At 47.9% G+C, this 23,153-nt stretch overlaps 1 protein-coding gene across 1 annotated transcript in view; it reads left to right on the plus strand.

Moving 5' to 3' along the window:
- LOC140408558 (testican-3-like) overlaps positions 1–23,153 on the plus strand; it is a 959,832-nt gene that overhangs the window by 544,247 nt on the left and 392,432 nt on the right. Inside the window, exon 5 of the mRNA XM_072495933.1 lies at positions 6,003–6,117. Within this exon, the coding sequence (XP_072352034.1) occupies positions 6,003–6,117 (115 nt within the window). The remainder of the gene's footprint in view (positions 1–6,002; positions 6,118–23,153) is intronic.

A 23,153-nucleotide genomic window follows, 5' to 3' on the forward strand; every position in this document is an offset into this window, starting at 1 on the left:
GCATAGATGACGCGGCCGGCGCCGCATAACAGATGTCATCCGCGCATGCGCGGGTTGCGTGGTTGCCGTCCTCTCTAAGTCCGCCCCGCAAGAAGCTGTCTGACGGATCTTGCGGGGCCACGGAAGAAAGGAGGTCCTCCTTCAGAGAGGGACGGCCCGACGATCGGTGGGCACCGATCGCGGGCCACCCCACATTTGAGGTACCCCCCGGTGCAGGAACCACCCTCGCCCCCCCCCCCCGCATTCACGCACCATTCACGACGGCAGCGACCAGGTTTGGACGCCGCCGGGGGGAACCCGCCGTTTTGGCCTGGCCGCTCGGCCCATCCGGGCCTGAGAATAGCGGTGGTGCCGGAGAATCACCATTTTGGGTGTCTCCGGTGATTCTGCGGCCTGCGAAACTCGACCGGGCCGTTCCCGCCGCTTGGGAGAATCGCAAATCTAGAATCAGAGAAATCCTAATTAAAGAGACCTCCATAAACGCCCCAGAAGAGAGACCACTGTCAGGATGCCCCTCCAGAAAAGAGAGACCCTTGTCTGGAAGCCAGAGAGTAGTCCAGACAAAGGCAGTGAAAAAATAACAACTTTTTAACACTCACCTGGGAAATACACCTGACAGAGGAAGCAGTGTGTGAAGGAGAAAATCAGTCAGCTATGTTTAAGCCACCTCACATCTGTGGGCTGCAAGTTATTCATTCATTTCTCTTTGATATTGACTGTAATTCACAGTTTCCACACACATGCAGCTGTCAGCATTGTTCCATTCATCTTCCTTCTCGGTTGATTAACTCTGAAGTGCTCCAACTGCAATATTTATAAACATTAATCTTTGATTGACAGCTCCTGGACCACTTCAAGCAGAATTAAGTGCTTTCCAATCACCTCCCATCATGCTTCAGTGATTTTGAAGTGATTAGCTGGAAATTAACAGCTCTTAATAAATCAGGTGCAATTCAGCTCCGGCGGAGAACATAGGGCGAGATTGTCTGTTGCCCGCCGCCGATATTGTAAGCGGCAATCGGACGGAGAATCCCTTCTGACACCCAAATCGGGGGCGGCGCCGGTATAGAACATAGAACATAGAAAAATACAGCACAGAACAGGCCCTTCGGCCCACGATGTTGTGCCGAACCTTTGTCCAAGATTAATCATAGATTATCATTGAATTTACAGTGCAGAAGGAGGCCATACGGCCCATTGAGTCTGCACCGGCTCTTGGAAAGAGCACCCTACCCATAGTCAACACCTCCACCCAACACTAAGGGCAATTTATCATGGCCAATCCACCTAAATTGCATATCTTTGGACTGTGGGAGGAAACCGGAGCACCCGGACGGAGGAAACCCACGCACACACGGGGAGGATGTGCAGACTCCGCACAGACAGTGACCCAAGCCGGAATCGAACCTGGGACCCTGGAGCTGTGAAGCAATTGTGCTATCCACAATGCTACCGTGCTGCCCTTAAGAACAAATTAATCTACACTATATCATTCTTCTGTAATCCATGTACCTATCCAATAGCTGCTTGAAGGTCCCTAATGTTTCCGACTCAACTACTTCCACAGGCAGTGCATTCCATGCCCCCACTACTCTCTGGGTAAAGAATCTACCTCTGACATCCCCCCTATATCTTCCACCATTCACCTTAAATTCATGTCCCCTTGTAATGGTTTGTTCCACCCAGGGAAAAAGTCTCTGACTGTCTACTCTATCTATTCCCCTGATCATCTTATAAACCTCTATCAAGTCGCCCCTTATCCTTCTCCGTTCTAATGAGAAAAGGCCTAGCACCCTCAACCTTTCCTCGTAAGACCTTCTCTCCATTCCAGGCAACACCCTGGTAAATCTCCTTTGCACCTTTTCCAAAGCTTCCACATCCTTCCTAAAATGAGGTGACCAGAACTGTACACAGTACTCCAAATGTGGCCTTACCAAAGTTTTGTGCAGCTGCATCATTATCTCACGGCTCTTAAATTCAATCCCTCTGTTAATGAACGCTAGCACACCATAGGCCTTCTTCACAGCTCTATCCACTTGAGTGGCAACTTTCAAAGATCTATGAACATAGAGCCCAAGATCTCTCTACTCCTCCACATTGCCAAGAACTCTACCGTTAACCCTGTATTCAGCATTCATATTTGTCCTTCCAAAATGGACAACCTCACACTTTTCAGGGTTAAACTCCATTCACCACTTCTCAGCCCAGCTCTGCATCCTATCTATGTCTCTTTGCAGCCGACAACAGCCGACAACAACCCACAACTCCACCAATCTTCGTATCATCTGCAAATTTACTGACCCACCCTTCAACTCCCTCATCCAAGTCATTAATGAAAATCACAAACAGCAGAGGACCCAGAACTGATCCCTGCGGTACGCCACTGGTAACTGGGATCCAGGCTGAATATTTGCCATCTACCACCACTCTGACTTCTATCAGTTAGCCAGTTTGTTATCCAACTGGCCAAATTTCCCACTATCCCATGCCTCCTTACTTTCTGCAGAAGTCTACCATGGGGAACCTTATCAAATGCCTTACTAAAATCCATGTACACTACATCCGCTGCTTTACCTTCATCCACATGCTTGGTCACATCCTCAAAGAATTCAATAAGACTTGTAAGGCAAGACCTACCCCTCACAAATCCGTGCTGACTATCCCAAATCAAGCAGTGTCTTTCCAGATGCTCAGAAATCCTATCCTTCAGAACCCTTTCCATGACTTTGCCTACCACCGAAGTAAGACTAACTGGCCTGTAATTCCCAGGGTTATCCCTATTCCCTTTTTTGAACAGGGGCACGACATTCGCCACTCTCCAATCCCCTGGTACCACCCATGTTGACAGTGAGGACGAAAAGATCATTACCAACGGCTCTGCAATTTCATCTCTTGCTTCCCATAGAATCCTTGGATATATCCCGTCAGGCCCGGGGGACTTGTCTATCCTCAGGTTTTTCAAAATGCCCAACACATCTTCCTTCCTAACAAGTATTTCCTCAAGCTTACCAGTCTGTTTCACACTGTCCTCTCCAACAATATGGCCCCTCTCATTTGTAAATACAGAAGAAAAGTACTCGTTCAAGACCTCTTCTATCTCTTCAGACTCAATACACAATCTCCCGCTACTGTCCTTGATTGGACCTACCCTCCCTCTAGTCATTCTCATATTTCTCACATATGTGTAAAAGGCCTTGGGGTTTTCCTTGATCCTACCCGCCAAAGATTGTTCATGCCCTCTCTTCGCTCTCCTAATCCCTTTCTTCCAGTTTCCGAGTCTCCGTCCCCTCCGAAATGGCATCATCGCATCGTGCGCCGCACGTCGTTGAAACTGTGATGGCACGTCACAGGAAGGCCCTCCCGCGATGCTACACCCCCGATGGGCCGAGTTCCCGACCACGCGGCTGACATGTGGTCTGAGCGGTCGGGAACCCAGCATGGCGGCTGTGGATTGTGTCCAGCGCCGCCACACTCGGCCGGGATCCCTGCCGCTGGCCGGAGGGAGGCTTCCACGAGGGGTGGGGGGGGGGGGGGGGGGGGCGGGTGGGGGGCCTGAGAGGTTGCATTTGGCGCATCGGGTCTGCGATCGCCCGGCACCATGTTGGAAGGCACGACTGCTGCAGTTCGGCGCCGTGCACATGCACGGACAGTGACCCGGCCATTCTACAGCTGTTTTTGGCTGGGAGCCAGGAGTTTCATCCGGCGCCGCTGCTAGCCCCCCACTGGTCCCGGAAGGAATCGGTGAGGGTTTGGCGCAGATTTTGGCATTATAAAATGCCCGCCTATTCTCCGTTTCAGCCGGTTCTTAGCCGCTGAAATGGAGAATCGTGCCCATAGTCTCCCAAACTGAGAATTTAGCCCCATGTCTCTGTAATGGTGATGAAATCTAAACTGTTTACCTCTATTTCTTCCACTAGTTCCTCTACCTTTTTCAAATACTTCAGGCATTCAGATAAAGCATCTTTATCTTTATTTTTCTTGCAATGATCTGATTAGCCGATCTCTGGTCAGTATCTTTCTAAGAGCACGATCTTCCCAAAAGGGAACAAAGTCCCCAAACTAGCGCGTTTAGCAGCCTGTTGCCCGGCACTCGCAGTGCCGAGAAATACATGGCTATTCAACGCGACTCACTTTGAATAAGGGGCCTGAACAAGGAACACGCAGCCGAGGCCACATATAGCTCTGTTTTTTATAATGGGGAGCTCCACTTGCTGGAACTCCCCACTGTAGCGAGAGATGGGAGGTCCTCCGGCCACCCTGAACACCCATGCCGAGCAACCTGTCTGGGGGGAGGGTAATGCTGGTTTCCTCTAGGTAAATGCCTGGTTCAGGACATCTTTTAACGTGGGTATGCCGTTGCACATCAGCAGACACACGATCCTTGACAGAGATAGGTCCAGTTCCAGTGGCAAGGGAACCTGGATGACTGGGGATCTCCCTCCTGCTGCAGCCTTCATCCGCCATCACAGCCGTCGATACCATCTGAGTATATTTCGCCTGATCTACCGTTGAGGACTTGTTTGCACTTTGTCTGGTTCTACCCTTCCGACCTGACTGTCATGGGTGATCCTGCCAGAGCTTAAGACTCCTGTGGAACTAATTTATTCTGTGTAAAATTTCCTGGACGCTGTGGTCAGGTGAGTAAGTTGGAACCATCCAAAGCCTCTGACTCAAATACTATTTTGGAGGTTTCGAAACACAGGGAAATTGCCCATTGGAAATCCAAACTTCCCAGCCAATCATCACATAACAGTTGTTGGGACTTCCAAGGAGTTCCGCAATGCACCTGGCAGGATACCTCCAGGGTATGACCATCTGGAAGTCAGAAGTTCTGGACCATTGTCTCTTTATTAGTATTCCATGCTCTGCAAATGTACGCAGATGTAATGTTTCATTTCTGTAGCATGTGTGGACTTGGTTGCAATACCATGGGTCAGTGAGCTCAATTTACATTCGGGCATAAAATTGCAATTTTCTGACGAAGTAGGGGCATATTAAGATGCATTAGCCATGCAAAAGTGACATGTATATTAAAGCATGTTAAACAGTCAAGTGTTAAGTGTAAAAAGGACCAATAGACACATAAATATCCACTCATGTAATCACATTCTTAGATGATCACTGGAATGGAACTTGTCAATTATTTTTTGCCTGACTTTTCAGGAGAAGGAATTGTAAGAAACAGTATGAACATTTTGGCTAAGAGATCCAATAATCTGAGTTGACCCATGCATATGCATTAACTCAAGCAGTGATGACAGGTAGCTTAACCAAAGAATAACACAAGATGAACTTTTCAAACTTTTCATTCCGTGCATTGCTGTTCTGATTTCTTCCTGAATGATCCTGATTGTTACTTTGCAGCAACTTCTGTCTTTTATTTCTCAGGTTTTCTTCATTCATAAGTCAGTTGAAGTATTGGCCCCATCTATCTTTAATTTCATCCCCTTTTACTCAGGTTACTCTACTTGCATCCTTGATTGTATGGATATTTCCCACATCTTTTGTTAACCTATCTCTAGCAGCTGTTATTCTGAAGATATCACCTTTTGTACTGCATCACTGGGAGCTACTCTACTGTGCAGTGACTTTGCTTCCCCTTGTCACCAGGGGTGGGACAAACACACTGAAGGTGGGAATTTGTGTCAATAAACTGGGCCTTACTTTCAAAATCTTGCCCTGGAATTAATCACCCATATGAAAAGTCTGCTCCTGGCAATCCTGAAAACTAAATTTTTTAACAAATATTAGGGATAGGTTCTTTATTAAAATTAATAAATGGTAAAAGTAATCTTCTAGGCCTGGTAATAGAAATAATAAATATTAGCAATATTCACACTGCGATTAAGGAAAATATAGGTTTGCCACAAGAGTCACGAGCTTCAACAGCTTTGTTTTTTTTGTATAATGAAAATTATGCCTTGCTTCAACACTATATTACTTGTGTAGAATGATTTGACAGCAGAAGAAAATTACAATTTTTACACTTATTTTTGGTGTAGCATGAAAGAAACTGACCTGGCCCACAAGCAATGGAAGGGAGCAAACTGCAAACCGTGTCCAGTAGTTCATCCTCATCCTGTATGTGGAACAGATGGCCATGTCTACTCTTCTCCGGTAAGGATATAGTTACAAATAAATCATAAGGCGCTTATTCGTTTTGCTTTGACAAAAGATTATTTTCTTCACCTTTCGATCTACAAAGTTTTAATTATGTGAGAGTGCACATGTCAACCTCAATTTAGTAAGCATTTGTAAAGAAATAATAGAATAATTCTACCCATAATATATCTTTGATTGTATTTCAAAAGCATCGAACATTTGTTATTTTTAAATTTTTACTTGAGCCCGCCCAAGATATCGATGTTCCATGGTTATGGTTGCAACAAAGGGTTGTTAGTCCTGCAGCAATAACTTTTGGTGTGATTCAGGCCCAGCTGGTTTTAAACAAAATATTTAATCTACATTGATTAATAATAGTATTGTTCTTGTACAGGTGTTCTGCAGTATTACATGAAACGGTGAATTAATACAACCTGTTTCCTCCAAAAAGCCCAAGCTGATAAGATTTGCAGTTTCATGGGCTAACATGAAGGTGAAAAGACTTCCAACTGCCTACAAGGGCACTGCAGCTTTCAGAGGGAACAGATTTTATCATCCTGTTATTTGGCTACGTTGGGCTGCAAGTATTCTACCAAGCCGATGTCACATTTGAGCTGTTTGCAAAATATCTTTCCAGCCTCCAACGTTGACCTGTAACTTTTGTTTACGTACTCATCGAAGTAGACCAATCTTTATTTGCATATGGCCTTGGAAGCCTTTATAGTTCGTCATAGTATTTCTCTGTTGTTGATTACTGTTGGTGTCCTCGAGCATCTAGCCCCTTTTCTAGGTATGGGCCATCTCTTAACCCAACTTTTTTGAAACTTTGGGATTCCCTATCCTTCAGCTTACAAATTGTCTTGCTGCTTGCCTTTACTCCACATTTTATCTCTGGCTTGTATCCTGGCATACTTGACCATTTCGCCACTTGAAAAAGTGTTTCCATTCTCTCCTTTTTGCGCCTGAGTGAACCATTTTTGGTCAATTTTCCCTTGACCCATAAAGTTTCCTGGATCATCTTGGAGTTTGCAGCTAGTGAATATTACATTTACATAGCCACTGCGCATGCGCGGATCCCGTGGCGCCTAGTTGATGACTGGATCAGCAGCTGGAGCAGCGTGAACCGCTCCAGTGTCGTGCTAGTCCCCTGTAGGGGCCAGAATTGCTGACCCTGAGGCTGTGTTGACGCCGTCGAGAAACGCGACGGCGTTTCCGACGGCATCAACACTTAGCCTCTGGATCACAAAATCCCGCCCACAGTTCCTTGTTTTCCTGTTTAATTTTGTTAATCTAGCTACTCTCACCTATATTTTCCTGACCGTCACTAGAATGTGTATTGCTCCCAGAATAATTTTTTTTTGTGAATTGTGCCTAGGTGATTTATTTCAATTCACCTTTGTATATTTCCAGTTGGTGATCTAATTTTCTTGCTTTTATTTTGTGTTATAAATCAGTTCAGTTTTACACAAAGTTTATCATTATCATCCCATTCATGGTCTCTGAAGGAATTTTACTGTTCAATAAAATATAATTGTCATGATATGCAGACATGCAGATAATGATATACAAACAGGCACAGACAGGCAGCTAATGAACACAGAGAACAGGACATGACCAATGAGCAGGCAGGACACTCAGTGTGGTATCTCACTATAAAAGGCACGAGGCACTCACACTACGCCTCTTTCCACTGATGAACATCTACAGAGTGAGTCAGGGTGTATGTACAGTATCACACCTCCAGCACGTGGCTAAGAGCTAGTCTGGTTCAGTCAGACAGAGTAACCACACTTCGGTTAGCAGAGAGTCGAACTCATAGAGAACTGTGCTACTGGTTCAATAAATCAGATTGAACTAACTTCAATGTTTGGAGTATCTTTTGGTTAAAGCTGCATCCAGTTGCAGCCTGTGTTATCCCAGAGTACATAACACATCATGCTACCAGGAGACTGCTTAATCTAGGTGGTTTACCTCAGTCCGTTCCGTGACGACCAGTGAATGTATCCCGGCACCATGGAGAGGATTCAGGCTCCTCACCAGCTCAGGACCTCCGGCAATCTCAGTGCCAACTGGCAGACATTCAAGCAAAGGTTTCTGCTGTACATCGAAGCTTCAGACCTCGTGGGTGTGTCTGATGCAAGGAAGATCGCGCTTCTCCTCGCAACAGCGGGTGATCAAGCCATCAAACTCTTCAACTCTTTTCACTTCACCGAAGGCCAGGACAAGACAAAGTTTCAGACCATCCTGGACAGGTTTGACTCACTGTGAAGTGGACACCAATGAAATCTTCAAGCGCTACATATTCACACAGCGTCTACAAGGTAAAGATGAATCTTTCAACTCCTTCTTAACTAACCTCCGCCTGCTAGCGCTGTCCTGCAACTTTGGTGATATTGCTGACTCCATGATTAGAGACCAAATCGTTTTTGAAGCTCACTCTGATCCTCTGAGAGAGCAGCTACTGAAAATCAAGCATATGACCCTGCCAGTCGCGATTGAAACATGCACAGTGCATGAGCACTCCAAAAATCGCTATGCCCAGTACAAATCGGCTGAAAATGAGAAGCTTACCTCCCACGAGGCAGAGAGTGTGCAGGCCATCTACCGGATGCAGCACCTCAGCATTGATGAAAACGGCCATTTTGCGTGCTTTTCCCGGGGCCCCATGCATGCGCGATGTGAACGGGATAACAAAGCGGCCGACACCCGCACTGTGCATGTGCGACGACGCGCGGAGCGTCAGGATGCCGATGTCATGACGTGCTGGAACTACGACAACGCCCACTTAAAGAAACACTGCCCTGCAAGAGGCAGGCGATGTTTAAACTGCAGGAAGCCTGGACATTATGCAGCCTTGTGCAGGTCTGCATCACCAGTCAGGGGCCAGCGCTCCCAATTCCGACGACGGCGCGTTCAGAGTGTGCAACAACGATGACAGGATTCTGATCCTGGCAGCACAACGGATCCAGAGGAAGAATGCCTGGACTCCGCCTACTGTGTGGGCATCATTACCAAATGTGAATGTGCCACATCCAACTCATCACAAATTCAATCCAACCTCGCTGTGGATTCTGCGGATGAATAGCGTGTGGTGATGCCAGGTCAACCACTCCTTCATCCAGTTTAAGCTGGACACAGGTGCTTCTGCCAACCTCCTCTCACAGGCAGATTTCAAACGCATCAAGAAGCCCCCCAAGGTTCTTCCTGCAGGCTCCTGGACTACAACAGAAATGCCATCATCACGGCACTGGGATCCTGCCATCTACTCGTCTCCAACCGGAGCACCCATGCACGGTTACGTTTTGGAATTGTCAAGCCAGACAGGGCATCCCTACTCGCCGCGCAGGCCTGTAAGCAGCTGAACCTCGTGCAGCGGGTTTACACAACAAATCCTCCAATGTGGATCTTCAGGCCGGCATTGACGACATCATCGCTCAGTATCCGGATGTGTTCGACGGGATGGGCACGCTGCCATATCGATACAAGATTCTGCTACAACCTGATGCCAAGCCAGTCGTCCACGCACCACGCCGGGTCCCGGCTCCGCTGAGGGAGCACCTGAAGGCACAGCTCAAGGATCTTCAGTAACAGGGCATCATTTCCAAGGTAACCGAACCGACTGACTGGGTCAGCTCGATGGTATGTGTTAGAAAGCCTTCGGGAGACCTGCGCATCTGCATTGATCCCAAGGATCTCAATAAGAATATAATGCGTGACCACTACCCCATCCCGAAGTGGAAGGAACTCACCAGTGAGATGGCACACGCATGTTTTTTCACCAAGTTAGATGCGTCACATGGATTTTGGCAAATCCAGCTGGATGAGTCCAGCAGAAGGCTCTGCACCTTCAACACAGCGTTTGGCAGATGCTGCTATAATCGCATGCCGTTTGGCATTGTCTCGGCATCGGAGATCTTCCATTGCATCATGGAGCAGACGATGGAGCGCATTGAAGGCGTTCGTGTACGTGGATGACATCATCAGATAGTCCACGACCCCTGAAGAGCATGTTTCCCGTCTCCAGCAGGTATTCCGCCGTGTCTATGCCAATGGCCTGAACCTGAACAGGTCCAAATGTTGCTTTGGCATGTTGACACTCAAGTTCCTAGGTGACCAGATCTCTCAGCAGGGCATGCGCCTGGACACAGACAAGGCCAAGGCCATCGAAGCCATGAAGGTCCCTGAAGATGAGAAGGCAGTGCTGCGCTTCCTGGGCACGGTCAATTTTCTGGGCAAGTTCGTCCCAAACCTGGCCTCACACACCACAGCCCTACGAAACCTGGTGAAAAAGTCCACTGCCTTTGAGTGGAAAGCAGCACATCAGGCAGAGTGGTTGGAGCTGAAAGCCAAGCTCACCACTGCACCCGTCTTGGCATTTTTCGACCCAGACAGGAAGACAAAGATCTTGACAGATGCGAGCCAGGATGGCATCGGTGCGGTGCTGCTTCAATGCGATGACACTTCAGCCTGGGCACCGGTAGCCTACACATCGAGGGCCATGACGCCCACCGAAACAAGGTATGCGCAAATCGGGAAGGAATGCCTGGGTCTTCTCACTGGCATTCTCAAATTTCACGACTATGTCTACGGCCTGCCGACATTCACTGTCGAGACGGTCCACATTATCCTCAAGGACCTGAACAACATGACGCCTCGGTTGCAGCGCATCCTCCTCAAACTCAGAAGGTACGACTTTGACTTAGTGTACACGCCTGGCAAGGAGCTCATCATCGCTGATGCATTGTCCCGCTCCATCACATTGCCTAGTGAACCGCTGGAAATCATCCGGCAGATTAAATCACAGGTGCAGCTGTGTGCTAGCACCCTCCCGGCGTCTGCGTCTGATGAGAAGGTGGCTCATATCCGCGAGGAGACAGCCAAAAAAACCCTCTTGCAGTGTGTCATGCACCAACTCGCCAATGGCTGGCAGAAAGGGCAGTGCCCTTAATTTTACAATGTAAAGGATGACCTGATGGTGATTGATGGTAGCCTCCTCAAGCTGTACCGGATTGTCATTCCACTCAGTCTCCAGAGCTTGGTGCTCCGCCAAATCCATGAGGGACACCTGGACATCGCGAAGTGCAGATGCAGAGCCAGGCAGACTGTCTACTGGCCCGGTATTAGCCAGGATATCGCGAACATGGTCCTCATGGTCCTCAACTGTGCGACCTGTCAACGCTTCCAGCCAGCAGAGCAAAGAGACCCTCCAGCAGCATGAAACCGAGACCTCCCCGTGGTCCAAGGTTGGCATCGACCTCTTTCTTGCGAATAGTCGTGATTACGTGTTGATTATTGACTATTTCTCCAATTAGAAGTCGTGAAGCTCTCAGACCTCACATCTCGGACCTGTAAGGAGACGTTCTCCAGGCATGGTATCCCACTCACTGTCATGAGTGACAATGGCCTGTGCTGCAACAGCCACGAGTGCCAAGTCATACCATTTCAAACATGTCACTTCCCGCCCACACTATCCGCAGTCCAACGGGAAGGTTGAAAAAGGGATACACATTGTGAAACAGCTCATCTGCAAGGACGCGGATTCTGCTTCTGACATCTACCTCGCGCTGCTTGCGTACAGGGCGACCAAACTGTCCACTGGCATGTCGCCGGCTCAACCCCTGATGAACAGGGACCTGCGGGCGACACTTCCAGCCATACACTTGCCCAAACTGGATCACCTCCCGGTGCTGCAGAAGGTGCAGCAGCTCCGAAACCAGCAAAAGCAGGGCTATGATGCTTATGCCACCGATTTGCCCGTGTTATCCCCGGCAGACACTGTCAGGATCAAGATACCGGATGGTGGCTGGTCTGCTCCAGCTGTCGTCGTTCAACAGGCTGCGCCCCGCTCGTATGTTGTACGTATGGCTGATGGTTCTGTTGTGCGACGAAACAGACGGACACTGCGCAAAGTTGCCTGCCCGCAACCGCTTTCTTCTCTGTTTCCATCCGTTGCTTTTCCACCTCCTGATACCTCGGACTACGAGGCCACTAGTCAGGCTTCCATCCTGCCTGTCAAGGTGCCATCGTCCCCACCACCACCTCTCCGGCGGTCGACAAGGATCAGACGCAAGCCTCAGAGACTGGACTTATGAACATTTGTTTTGTTTGCTCTTTTCTGTTTTCGCACATTGGACAGCTGTCTTCACATGTAAATACATTCACATACGCCACCGCTTGTAAATATGTTAATATATGCCCCCACATGTAAGTACGTTCCCATGTGCCAACAAAACATTTAAAAAAGGGGGGAAATGTCATAATATGCAGACATGCAGATAATGATATGCAGACAGGCAGCTAATGAACACAGAGAACAGGACATGACCAATGAGTAGGCAGGACACTCAGGGGTGGTATCTCACTATAAAAGGCACAAGGCACTCACACTCCACCTCTTTCCACTGAGGAACATCTACAGAATGATTCGGGGTGTATGTACAGTATCACACCTCCAGCACGTGGCTAAGAGCTAGTCTGGTTCAGTCAGACAGAGTAACCACACTTAGGTTAGCAGAGAGTTGAACTTATAGAGAACTGTGCTGCTGGTTCAATAAATCAGATTGAACTAACTTCAAGGTCTGGAGTATCTATTGGTTAAAGCTGCATCCAGTTGCAGCCTGTGTTATCCTAGAGTACATAACACGTCAATAATCATCTTTAAAGCATGGATCATTGTGTTTATTTTGCTTAACCAAGCCTCTTCATGGATCATTTTATTTCCCCAAATAATCGTTTATATTGTGCTTGAATCAATTTTAGCAGATCAGAATTGTCCCAAATCTAAACAGTAGTATTGTTGAACTAACAGGACATGTCCAGTTATATTTTATTTTCCAAAAACGTATTTTATTTCATACAAGGCATAGGGAGGGAGTGACTGCACTGCTGTCTCTTCTTTCAATAACAAATTGTTCTCCCCTTCAACATCAGGTGATTTTTCCTCTCTTGAGTGTTTGAAAAAGCAACTGATTTCCAATTTCAAAAACAACGGTGTTACATTAGCTACAAATGTACTTGCAGTTTCTTCTGTAGGTAACTGCTGTACTTCCTTGTTTTCGAGCATTCTGTCTCTGAATGGGTTCATGGCCGAGCCAATTCCTGAAGCCTGTGGAAAACCCAGCCCTTCATGCCTACAAAATCTAAAACTACTAGATCTCTTGCTGTGCTGTCAGCATTCAAGTCTGGAAAACCATGGTCCCATGATTAATTGAAAGATCGAACACTGAGCCCACTGTGGCTCTACTTGAGAGTCTAAGTAAATAATTTACTGATTCATGGTTTCTTTCTCACCATCGGGAAATGTCCATTCAAATTAATATTTAATAAAGAGTAATATGTTTCACATTGAGTAGTACAAAAAGTTGCCAATGTGGTGAATTAAAAACAGGAGACTAATGGGGTACACCCCCCCGAATGATACTCACAGGCTTTCCTCTTAACCAGCCAACTCGGTCCCCTCTAGTTGCTCTCCACACCTGGAGTATTGATCACGTATCTGGCGAAAAGATGTAACTTCTGACAGGTTAGCCAATGTCCACTGTACTGTGAGGAACAAATGAAGGTATGCCTTTTTTATACCCCTCTGTACATCTATTCACAACCTGTAGCGATCAGGAATTGACAATCCCTGCATTGTCAGCTTTGTGAGTGGTCATCAGTGACCTCATGGACAAATTCGCTATGAACTGTTTCAAATTGCCATTTCTGAATGTTACGAAACTCCCAAAGAGCTCTCACCTTCCATGGCCTGAATTTTCAGGATGGTGAGCGCTCGGTAAGTACCAGAGTCCCAGAGGTGGGAGAGTAGCGGATGCTTTGGTGGGTTCAGGAAAGTGGTAATGTTAACATCGGGGGGCTGACCTGCGGGGTAAGCAGGTTCAGAGGTCCCAGAGGGAAGGACACCTCAAATTTGAAGCGGCCTTCAGATTGAGGTCCGCAACCATCCCCTACACCCCAAATTCCTGCCTAAGATGGAGATTTGTTCCTTTTTTTAGTTTCCCACCCTGCTCTGCACATTGAGCTTGGACAGGAAAAGGGCCTTAAGTGGTCATTAAGTGGCAAATTAAGGGTCCTAATGCCCATCTCATTATGAAATTGTGTCTGAAGAAAATTCCGTCTGTGCCCCTCCACCCGGAGAAACTCCCTGGGGTAGCAAAAATTCTGGTCCACATGTTTGATGACCATCAGGAAAAATCAATATACCTGAGGATAAGGGACAGTTAAAATTTCAGCAAAGGCAGACCAAGGGATTGATTAAGAAAGGGAAAATACAATTTGAAATAGCAGGGAACATAAAAACTGACTGTAAAAGTTTCTACGGGTATACAAAACAAAGAACAAAGAAATGTACAGCACAGGAACAGGCCGTTCGGCCCTACAAGCCCGTGCCGACCATGTTGCCTGACTAAAGTACAATCTTCTGCACTTCCTGGATCCGTATCCCTCTATTCCCATCCTATTCATGTATTTGTCAAGATGCCCCTTAAAGTGAATAAGATTAATAAAAACTAATGTAGGTCCCTTACAGTCAGAAACGGGGGAATTCATAACGGAACAAAAAAATGGCTGAGGAACTAAGTTAGTGCTTTGGTTCTGTCTTCACAAAGGAACACATGAATAATGTACCGCAAGTTCTGAGAAGCACAAGTTTTAGTGATGAGCTCAAGTATTAGTAAATAAATGGTTTTGGGGAAATTAATGGGATTGAAGGCGGACAAATCTCCAGGGCCTGATCATCTTCATCCCAGAGTACTGAAGGAAGTGGCCCTAGAAATAGTAGATCCATTGGTGTTTATTTTCCAAAATTCTTTGGACTCTGGAATGGTTCCTACAAAAATGGAGGGTTGGGAATTCAACCCCGCTGTGCAAAAAGGGAGAGAGAAAACAGGGAACCATAAACCAGTGAGCCCAACATCGGTAGCAGGGAAATTGCTGGAGTCCATTGTCAAGGATTTCATAGCACAGCATTTGGAAAGTAGTGGTGTAATCAGACAAAGCCAGCATGAATTTACAAAAGGAAAATCATGCTTGACAAATCTACGAGAATTCTTTGAAGATGTAACTAGTAGAGTTGACCAGGGAGAACTGGTGGATGTAGTTTATTTAGATTTTCAGAAGGCATTCAACAAGGTCTCACTCAGCAGATTAATATATAAAGTTAAAGTGCATGGGATTAAGGGTAGTGTCTAAAGTTGGATAAAAAGCTGGTTAGCAGACAGAAAGCAAAAAGTTGGAATAAATGGGTCTTTTCCTGATTGACAGGGAGTGACTATTGGGATACTGCAGGGGTGTGTGCGAGGATCCCAACTGTTCACGTTATATATTAATGATTTGGATGAGGGAACTAAATGTATGATCTCCAAATCTGCAGATGATACAAAATTGGGTGGGAGGGTGAACTGTGAGGAGGCTGCGTGAGTGGACACATGCATGGGAGATGCAGTATAATGTGGATAAATGTGAGGTTATCCGCTTCAGTGGCAAAAATAGGAAGGCAGGTTATTATTTGAATCGGTATAAATTGAGAGAGGTGGTTACTCAGCAAGACCTTGGTATCCTCGTGCATCAATCATTGAAAGTGAGTGTGCAGGTACAGCAATCAGTAAAGAAGGCAAATGGTATGTTGGCCTCCATAGCAAGAGAATTTGAGTATAGGAATAGAGATGTTTTACTGCAATTGTATAGGGCATTGCTGAGGCCACGCCCTTGAGTATTGTATGCAGTTTTGGTGTCCTTACCTGAGGAAGGATGCTCTTGCTATGGAGGGAGGGCAGCAAAGATTTACCAGGCTGATTCCTGGGATGGCGGGGGTCATTGAGTAGAGACTAAGTCGGTTCAGATTATATTCATTAGAGTTTAAAAGAATGAGAGGGGATCTCACAGAAATTTACAAAATACTAACAGGATTAGACAGGGTAGATTCAGAAAGAATGTTCCCGATGGTGGGGGAGTCCAGAACTAGCAGTCATAGTTTGAGGATAAGGGGTAAACCTTTTAGGACTGAGGTAAGGAGAAAATTCTTCACCCCAGAGAGGCGTGAATCTGTGGAAAAAGCTACTATAGAAAGTAATTGAGCCCAAAACATTGTGTAATTTCAAGAATGAATTAGATATAGCACTTGGGGCTAAAGGGATCAAGAAATACGGGAGGAAGGTGGGATCAGGGTATTGAACTTGATGATCAGCCATGATCATAATGGACAGCGGAGCAGGCTCGAATGGCCGCCTGCTGCTTCTATTGTCTATGTTTTATGTTTCTATTACCCAAGCGTGTCCTTCACACTGTGTTAAAGTTCACTGCTCTCCTTCCTGTGCTGATAATCAGCAAGATCTCCTTAATGAGGTTCTTCCTGCCAGTGTTTTGGGAATCAAAGTGGATTGGAATATTTGCAATATGAACAGACACCATGGGGGCAATTCTCCGAGCCCTGCGCCGGGCCGGAGAATCGCCGCAACCACGCCCTGACGCCGGCGCGCGATTCTCAGAGGTGCGGAAAATCGGCGCCATTTGCGCCGGTGCGGATGGGCCGAGCGGCTGACCCGATACGACAGAGTCCCGCTGGCGCCGTTCACCCCTGGTCGCTACCAGTGGGAACTCTGCGGGAATGCTCGGGGGGTGGCCTGTGGGGGGGGGGGGGGGGATGGAGGCTCCTTCACCGGGGGGGGGGGGGGGCCTCGAATGGGGTCTGGCCCGTGATTGGGGCCCACCGTGCTAGACCCCTGTGGGGGCCAGAATAGGTGGTGCCCGGGCTCTGTTCGCGCCATCGTAAAACGCGACGTTGTTCACGACGGCGCGAACACTTGGCCTCCATTTGGGAGAATCGCCCCCCATATCTGACTTATTATAATTAGACTTTTAATCAATTTATGCCTGTATCCTGTCTTAGGAATGTACCACACGTTTACATTAACATCCTTAACTTTTGTGTTCCATCAATAATCAAGCTAGCAAATTTAGAAGTGGTCAATTTGACTTAATATATTGTGCCTTATGTACACTTATACCATAGGTGGAATAACTATATTCATGGTGTCTGCCTAAAAAATATTCAGTTACTTTATCATTTTAATCCATATTTACAATATCAACTGCAAACATGTGATTTCATGCATTAAAAGATGAAGATCCAAACTTGATTCTCATCTTTTTTCTATTTTTGTACTTTTAAAATTTAGGACCAAATTTCTCAATTACAATCCCAACTACAAGCTGTTTCAAGATTGTTGCCATAGTGATCACACTCTTCAACAATTTGATGTGCAAATTAAGTAATTTAAAGCGGCTAATTTTTATATGCCTCCAACTGAAGATTTTCGCACAATTTACAATTTCAACCTGGCCGCCTTGAAAGTATATTTTTCACAATTTAAGAGGTTAGCTAATCTCAATTCCAATTTTTATTCAGGCCAATATTTAATTAAACCCAATACAGAAAACTATCAAAGCTGTACATATTTTAAAAAACCACAGCAAATTACAGCATCATTCTTTTTGTTATTTCTTCAAACACCTTCCCAAATGGTTGTCAAAATACTGAAGAAAAAAAGAGACTGCACAGTTAATCATTGAAATAGAGGGCATTCAACACAGACTCTTTTAAAGATGCATGTTATGCCCAGTACAGACAGACAATATTCATAACTTTAAATATGGACTTTGTGTTCACATAGAGGTTTCTGGATCTGTCTTTTCTTTATTTTTATTCATTCAAGGGATGCAGGTATTGCTGGCTCGACCAGCATTTATTGCCCATGCCTAATTGCCCTTGAGAAGATGATAGTAAGCTGCCTTCTTGAACCACTGACCTCCATGTGCTGTAGATACAACTACAGTGCTGTTAGGAAAGGAGTTCCTGGATTTTGACCCAACAAAAGTGAAGGAGCAGCGATTATAATTGCAAGCCAGGATCATGAGTGGCTTGGAGGAGAACTTCCAGGTGGTGGTGTTCTCATGTTTCTGCTCCTCTTGTCCTTCTACATGTTAGTGGCCATAGTTTCAAACGGTGCTCTTTAAGGAGCGTGGGTGAGTTCCTGCAGTGCATCTTGTATTTGGTACACTTGACTGCCACTGTATGTCGGTAGTGCAGGGAGTGAATGTTTATGGAAAGGGTAGCAATTAAGTGGGTTGCTTTGTCCTGACTGTTGTGTTGGGTGTTCTGGATCCGTGGAACACATACAGGTCACCAACACTTGAAATAGTGCAACACTATTTTATTGAATCATTAACTGTTTAACATACCCTGACTGTGGGTTAACACGAGACTAGCTTTAACTAAAGACCTTTGCCTTGTCCTAACCAGTCGATGCACTCAGCACATGGTGAATGTCTGTGTTGCAGGCTGTGAGCTGTTTCCTCCCAGCTAGCTGCAGCTCGAATGAGCGGGAACTCTGATGCCTCCTGTCTTTATAGTGCGTGTGCTCTAACTGGTGATTGGCTGCGGTGTTGTGTGTGTTGTTTGGTCCCACTGTGTGTCCATCAGTGTGTGTCTGCACCATGATATACTGGTGTATATTATGACATCCCCCTTTTATAAACAAATGTACCTGTGTGGCAATAAATAGTGCATGGTGAGAATGTCCCTGACTACGTGTGTGCGAAATATTTACAGGACTATGTACATGAGAACTGAGCTATTTACATAGGAAGGTGCCTGGTGCAGAAAAACAGTATGCCACAAGAATAACGAGATGAACACTATATACAAACCATGTAAACGAGTAAACGGAAGAACAGAACAAATCAGAAAATCCATAAGCTCACAAAGTTCACAAATTAAGTCTCTGAGGTGGGCGACGAATTCTGGTTGACCGCCTCAAGGGTGGGTCGGGAGTCGCCGGCTGAGGAGCGGGCTGGACTGCGCCAGAGTGAGGAGGATGCAGAGTAACCGGAATCTCTGCATAGTCCATGGCAGGGTCAGCAGGAGGGCGAGGGAACAGTAGAGGATCACGTAGCGAGCACGGAACAAGACGAAGGACACGTCGATAGCGGCGCAGAATGGAGCCATCCGGTAGACGAACCAGGAACGAGCGGGGGGGGGGCCACCTGCCGAAGGACCACAGCGGTTGCGGACCAGCCACCATCCGGAAGATGGATGCGGACATTGTCATTTGGAGCCAGAGCAGGGAGATCAGCTGCACGGGACTCATGAGCATCCGTCGAAGGACCAGAACGTGGTCGAGGTCTGGGACATGAATGGACGGCACTGTCGTCCTCAGGGTGCGACCCATGAGCAGCTGGGCTGGCGACAGGCCAGTGGACAGTAGGGCGGAGCAATAGGCCAGCAAGACGAGGTAGAAATCGGACCCAGCACCGGCAGCCTTACAGAGGAGCCGTTTGACTATGTGGACGCCCTTCTCTGCTTTGCCGTTGGATTGGAGGTACAGGTGACTGGATGTCACATGTGCAAAATTGTACCTCTTGGCAAAGTTGGACCATTCCTGGCTTGCGAAGCAGGGACCATTGTCCGACATCACCGTGAGTGGGATGCCGTGTCGAGCAAAGATGTCCTTACAGACACGGATGACTGCAGACAATGTGATGTCGTGCAACCGTATCACCTCCGGGTAATTTGAAAAGTAGTCCACAATCAGGACATAGTCTCTACCTAGCGCGTGGAACAGGTCGATGCCCACCTTGGTCCAAGGTGAGGTGACAAACTCATGGGGCTGCAGGGTCTCACGTGGTTGGGCCAGCTGGAAGCGCTGACAAGTGGGGCAGTTGAGCACTGTGTTGGCTATGTCGTCATTAATGCCGAGCCAGTACACTGCCTCTCGGGCTCGTCGGCGGCACTTTCCCACGCCAAGATGGCCCTCGTGTAGCTGTTCCAGGACGAGCTGGCGCATGCCATGCAGGATGACAATGCGGTCCAGTTTCAGAAGAACCCCGTCTACTACTGCCAGATCATCTCTAACATTATAAAACTGAGGGAATTGGCCCTTGAGCCACCCGTCTGTTAGGTGGCGCATGTCACGCTGTAGCAAAGGGTCAGCCGCCATCTCGCGGCGTATTTGGATGAGGCGTTCATCCGTGGCAGGCAGATTGGAGACCACGAAGGCCACATTGGAGTCAACCTGGCAGACGAATCCCGCTGGGTCACACGGAGTGTTGACTGCCCTGGAGAGAGCGTCGGCAATGATGAGGTCTTTGCCTGGGATGTATACCAGCTGGAAGTCGTATCGCCGGAGCTTGAGAAGAATACGCTGGAGGCGAGGCGCATGTCGTTCTAGTCTTTCTGTATTATATTGACCAGCGGGCGATGGTCGGTCTCGACGGTGAATTGAGGAAGTCCATACACATAATCGTGAAACTTAACCACACCGGTCAGAAGGCCCAGGCACTCCTTTTCTATCTGCGTGTAGCGCTGTTCCGTGGGGGTCATGGCGCGTGACGCATATGCAACGGGGCCCCATGATGAGGCCTCATCGCGTTGCAGGAGCACTGCCCCAATGCCGGATTGGCTGGCATCGGTCGAAATTTTGGTCTCTTTTGCTGGATCAAAGAAAGCTAAGACCGGGGTCATGGTGAGTTTGGTTTTGAGTTCTCTCCACTTGCGCTCGTGGGCAGGGAGCCATTGGAAGTCTGTCGTCTTCCTGACCAGGTTCCTGAGAGCCGTGGTATGAGAGGTGAGGTGATGGATGAACTTCCCTAAAAAGTTGACCTTGCCCAGAAATCAGAGGACCGTCTTCTTGTCCTCTGGCGTTTTCATGGGCTGTGATAGCAACCACCTTGTCCGCATCCGGCCGCACACCCAACTGGGAGATGTGGTCCCCGAGGAATTTGAGTTCTGTCTGACCAAAAGAGTATTTGGCCCTGTTGAGGCGTAGGCCCTGCTCACGTATGCGTTTGAACGCGCGCTGGAGGCGACTGACATGCTCCTGCGGGGTGGTGGACCAAATGATTATGTCGTCGACATAGACGCGAATACCGTCAATGCTTTCCATCATTTGTTCCATGATCCTATGGAACACTTCTGAAGCAGATATGATCCCAAACGGCATCCTGTTGTAACAATATCTGCCAAAGGGGGTATTGAATGTACAGTTTCCTGCTGGATTTGTCGAGCTGGATTTGCCAGAATCCTTTTGAGGCGTCGAGTTTGGTGAAGAGCTTGGCGCGAACCATCTCGCATGTGATCTCTTCGCGCTTGGGATTTGGACAATGCTCCCTCATGATATTGCGATTCAGATCCTTGGGATCAATGCAAATTCTCATTCGCCGGAAGGCATGGAACTGATCCAGTCGGTTGGTTCCGTGACTCTAGAGATCACTCCTTGGTCCTGGAGGTCCTGCAGCTGCTGCTTGAGGCGGTCTTTAAGGGGTGCTGTGACCCTGCGAGGTGCGTGCACCACAGGCATGGCATTCTGTTTCAGTAAGATCTTGTAGGTATATGGGGGCATGCCCATGCCTTCGAAGACGTCGTGGTGCTGGTCGATGATGGCGTCGAGTTGCGCCCTGAAGTCAGTGTCCTGAAAGGCAGACGTGTCATCAGGAGAGAGAGAGTGAACACTCTGAACTAGGTTCAACAGCTTGCATGCCTGCGCGCCAAGCAGGGAGGCTTTCGAGGAGCCCACGATTTCAAAAGGAAGGATGGCTTTGCGTGACCTGTGCGTCACTTCAAGTTGGCACGAGCCGCTAGCAGCAATGACGTTGCCGTTATAATCCAATCGCTGGCAGGCTGATGGAAGGATGGCTGGTTTGACACGAAGGCGGAGGCACCAGTGTCCAGGCGGAATCGTATTTGGGACCAGTTGACCGTCAGGGTGGCACACCACTCATCGTCTGGATCGATGCTGTATACCGACAGCGGCTGGTGTCGTTGTTTCGGGGACAGCCTGTTTTTTGTCACGACACCGACTCGAAAAGGCGCCTTCCGGTCCTCGGTGTCACTGCTGTGTGGGAGGTCCACATCGGACTCGGTGACCGTGGGTTGAATTGCCCGGACATTTTTGTGAGGCTGGCTGAAGCGGTATGAATTGGCAGGCTGAGCTGCTCGGCAGTAGGCAGCATAGTGGCCAAGCCTGCCACATCGTAGGCATTGTCGAGATTTGGCAGGGCATTGCCGTTGTAAATGGGCGGAGCCACAGTTGCCGCACGTCGTAGCGTCAGCATGTTCGCTGCGCCACCGCGCATGCGCGGTGCGGTCGTGCGTGGTGCGCGCCTGCGCATTACGTTCTTCGAGGTCGCCGTCCCCTCATTTGATGTGCGCAAGCGCGGGAGTCTGCGAAAAGCGTGCAAAATGGCCGCCCTCATCCAGGCTGAGGCCCTGGAGTTGCTCAATCACTTGAACCCGTTCCGCCTCTTGGGTTTCAGCCACTTGGATGTGGGAATACCAACTCGTAGCGTTTTCGTGTAAGACACAGGTCTCAATGGCGGTCGCTAGGGTGAGCTGCTTTCCTTTGACGAGCTGCTGTCGTAGGGGGTCCGACTGAACACCGAAAACAATCTGGTCGCATATCATGGAGTCGGAGGTGGGCCCGTAGCTGTAAGACTGCGCAAGGATGCGGAGGTGTGTGTGAAAGGATTGGAAAGGTTCAGCGTTACCCTGCAAACGCTGTTGGAACACGTAGTGCTCGAAACTTTCATTCACCTCTCTGCTGCAGTGAGTGTCAAACTTGAGGAGGACCGTCTTGAACTTTGTTTTATCTTCATCATCCGCAAAGGTGAGAGAATTGAAAATGTGGATGGCATGGTCTCCGGCCGTGGAGAGGAGGAGAGCAATCTTCCTGGTATCCGACGCGTCCTCCCTGTCTGTGGTCTCGAGGAAGAGCTGGAAGCGCTGTTTGAATATCTTTCAGTTGGCCCCTAGGTTGACGGCGATGCGGAGCGGCGGCGGCGGGCTGATGTTGTCCATGTTGCAGGATGACGGAATGCTGGCGGAAGGCAGATCACTTGCAGGTAGGTCTAAGAAGTGCTAATATCCCTCAACTCCTCGTATCATGTTGTGTTGGGTGTTCTGGATCCGTGGAACAAATACAGGTCACCAACACTTGAAATAGTGCAACACTATTTTATTGAATCATTAACTGTTTAACATACCCTGACTGTGGGTTAAC

The sequence above is a fragment of the Scyliorhinus torazame genome, chromosome 3 (genome assembly GCF_047496885.1).
Source record: "Scyliorhinus torazame isolate Kashiwa2021f chromosome 3, sScyTor2.1, whole genome shotgun sequence".
NCBI lineage: Eukaryota > Metazoa > Chordata > Chondrichthyes > Carcharhiniformes > Scyliorhinidae > Scyliorhinus > Scyliorhinus torazame.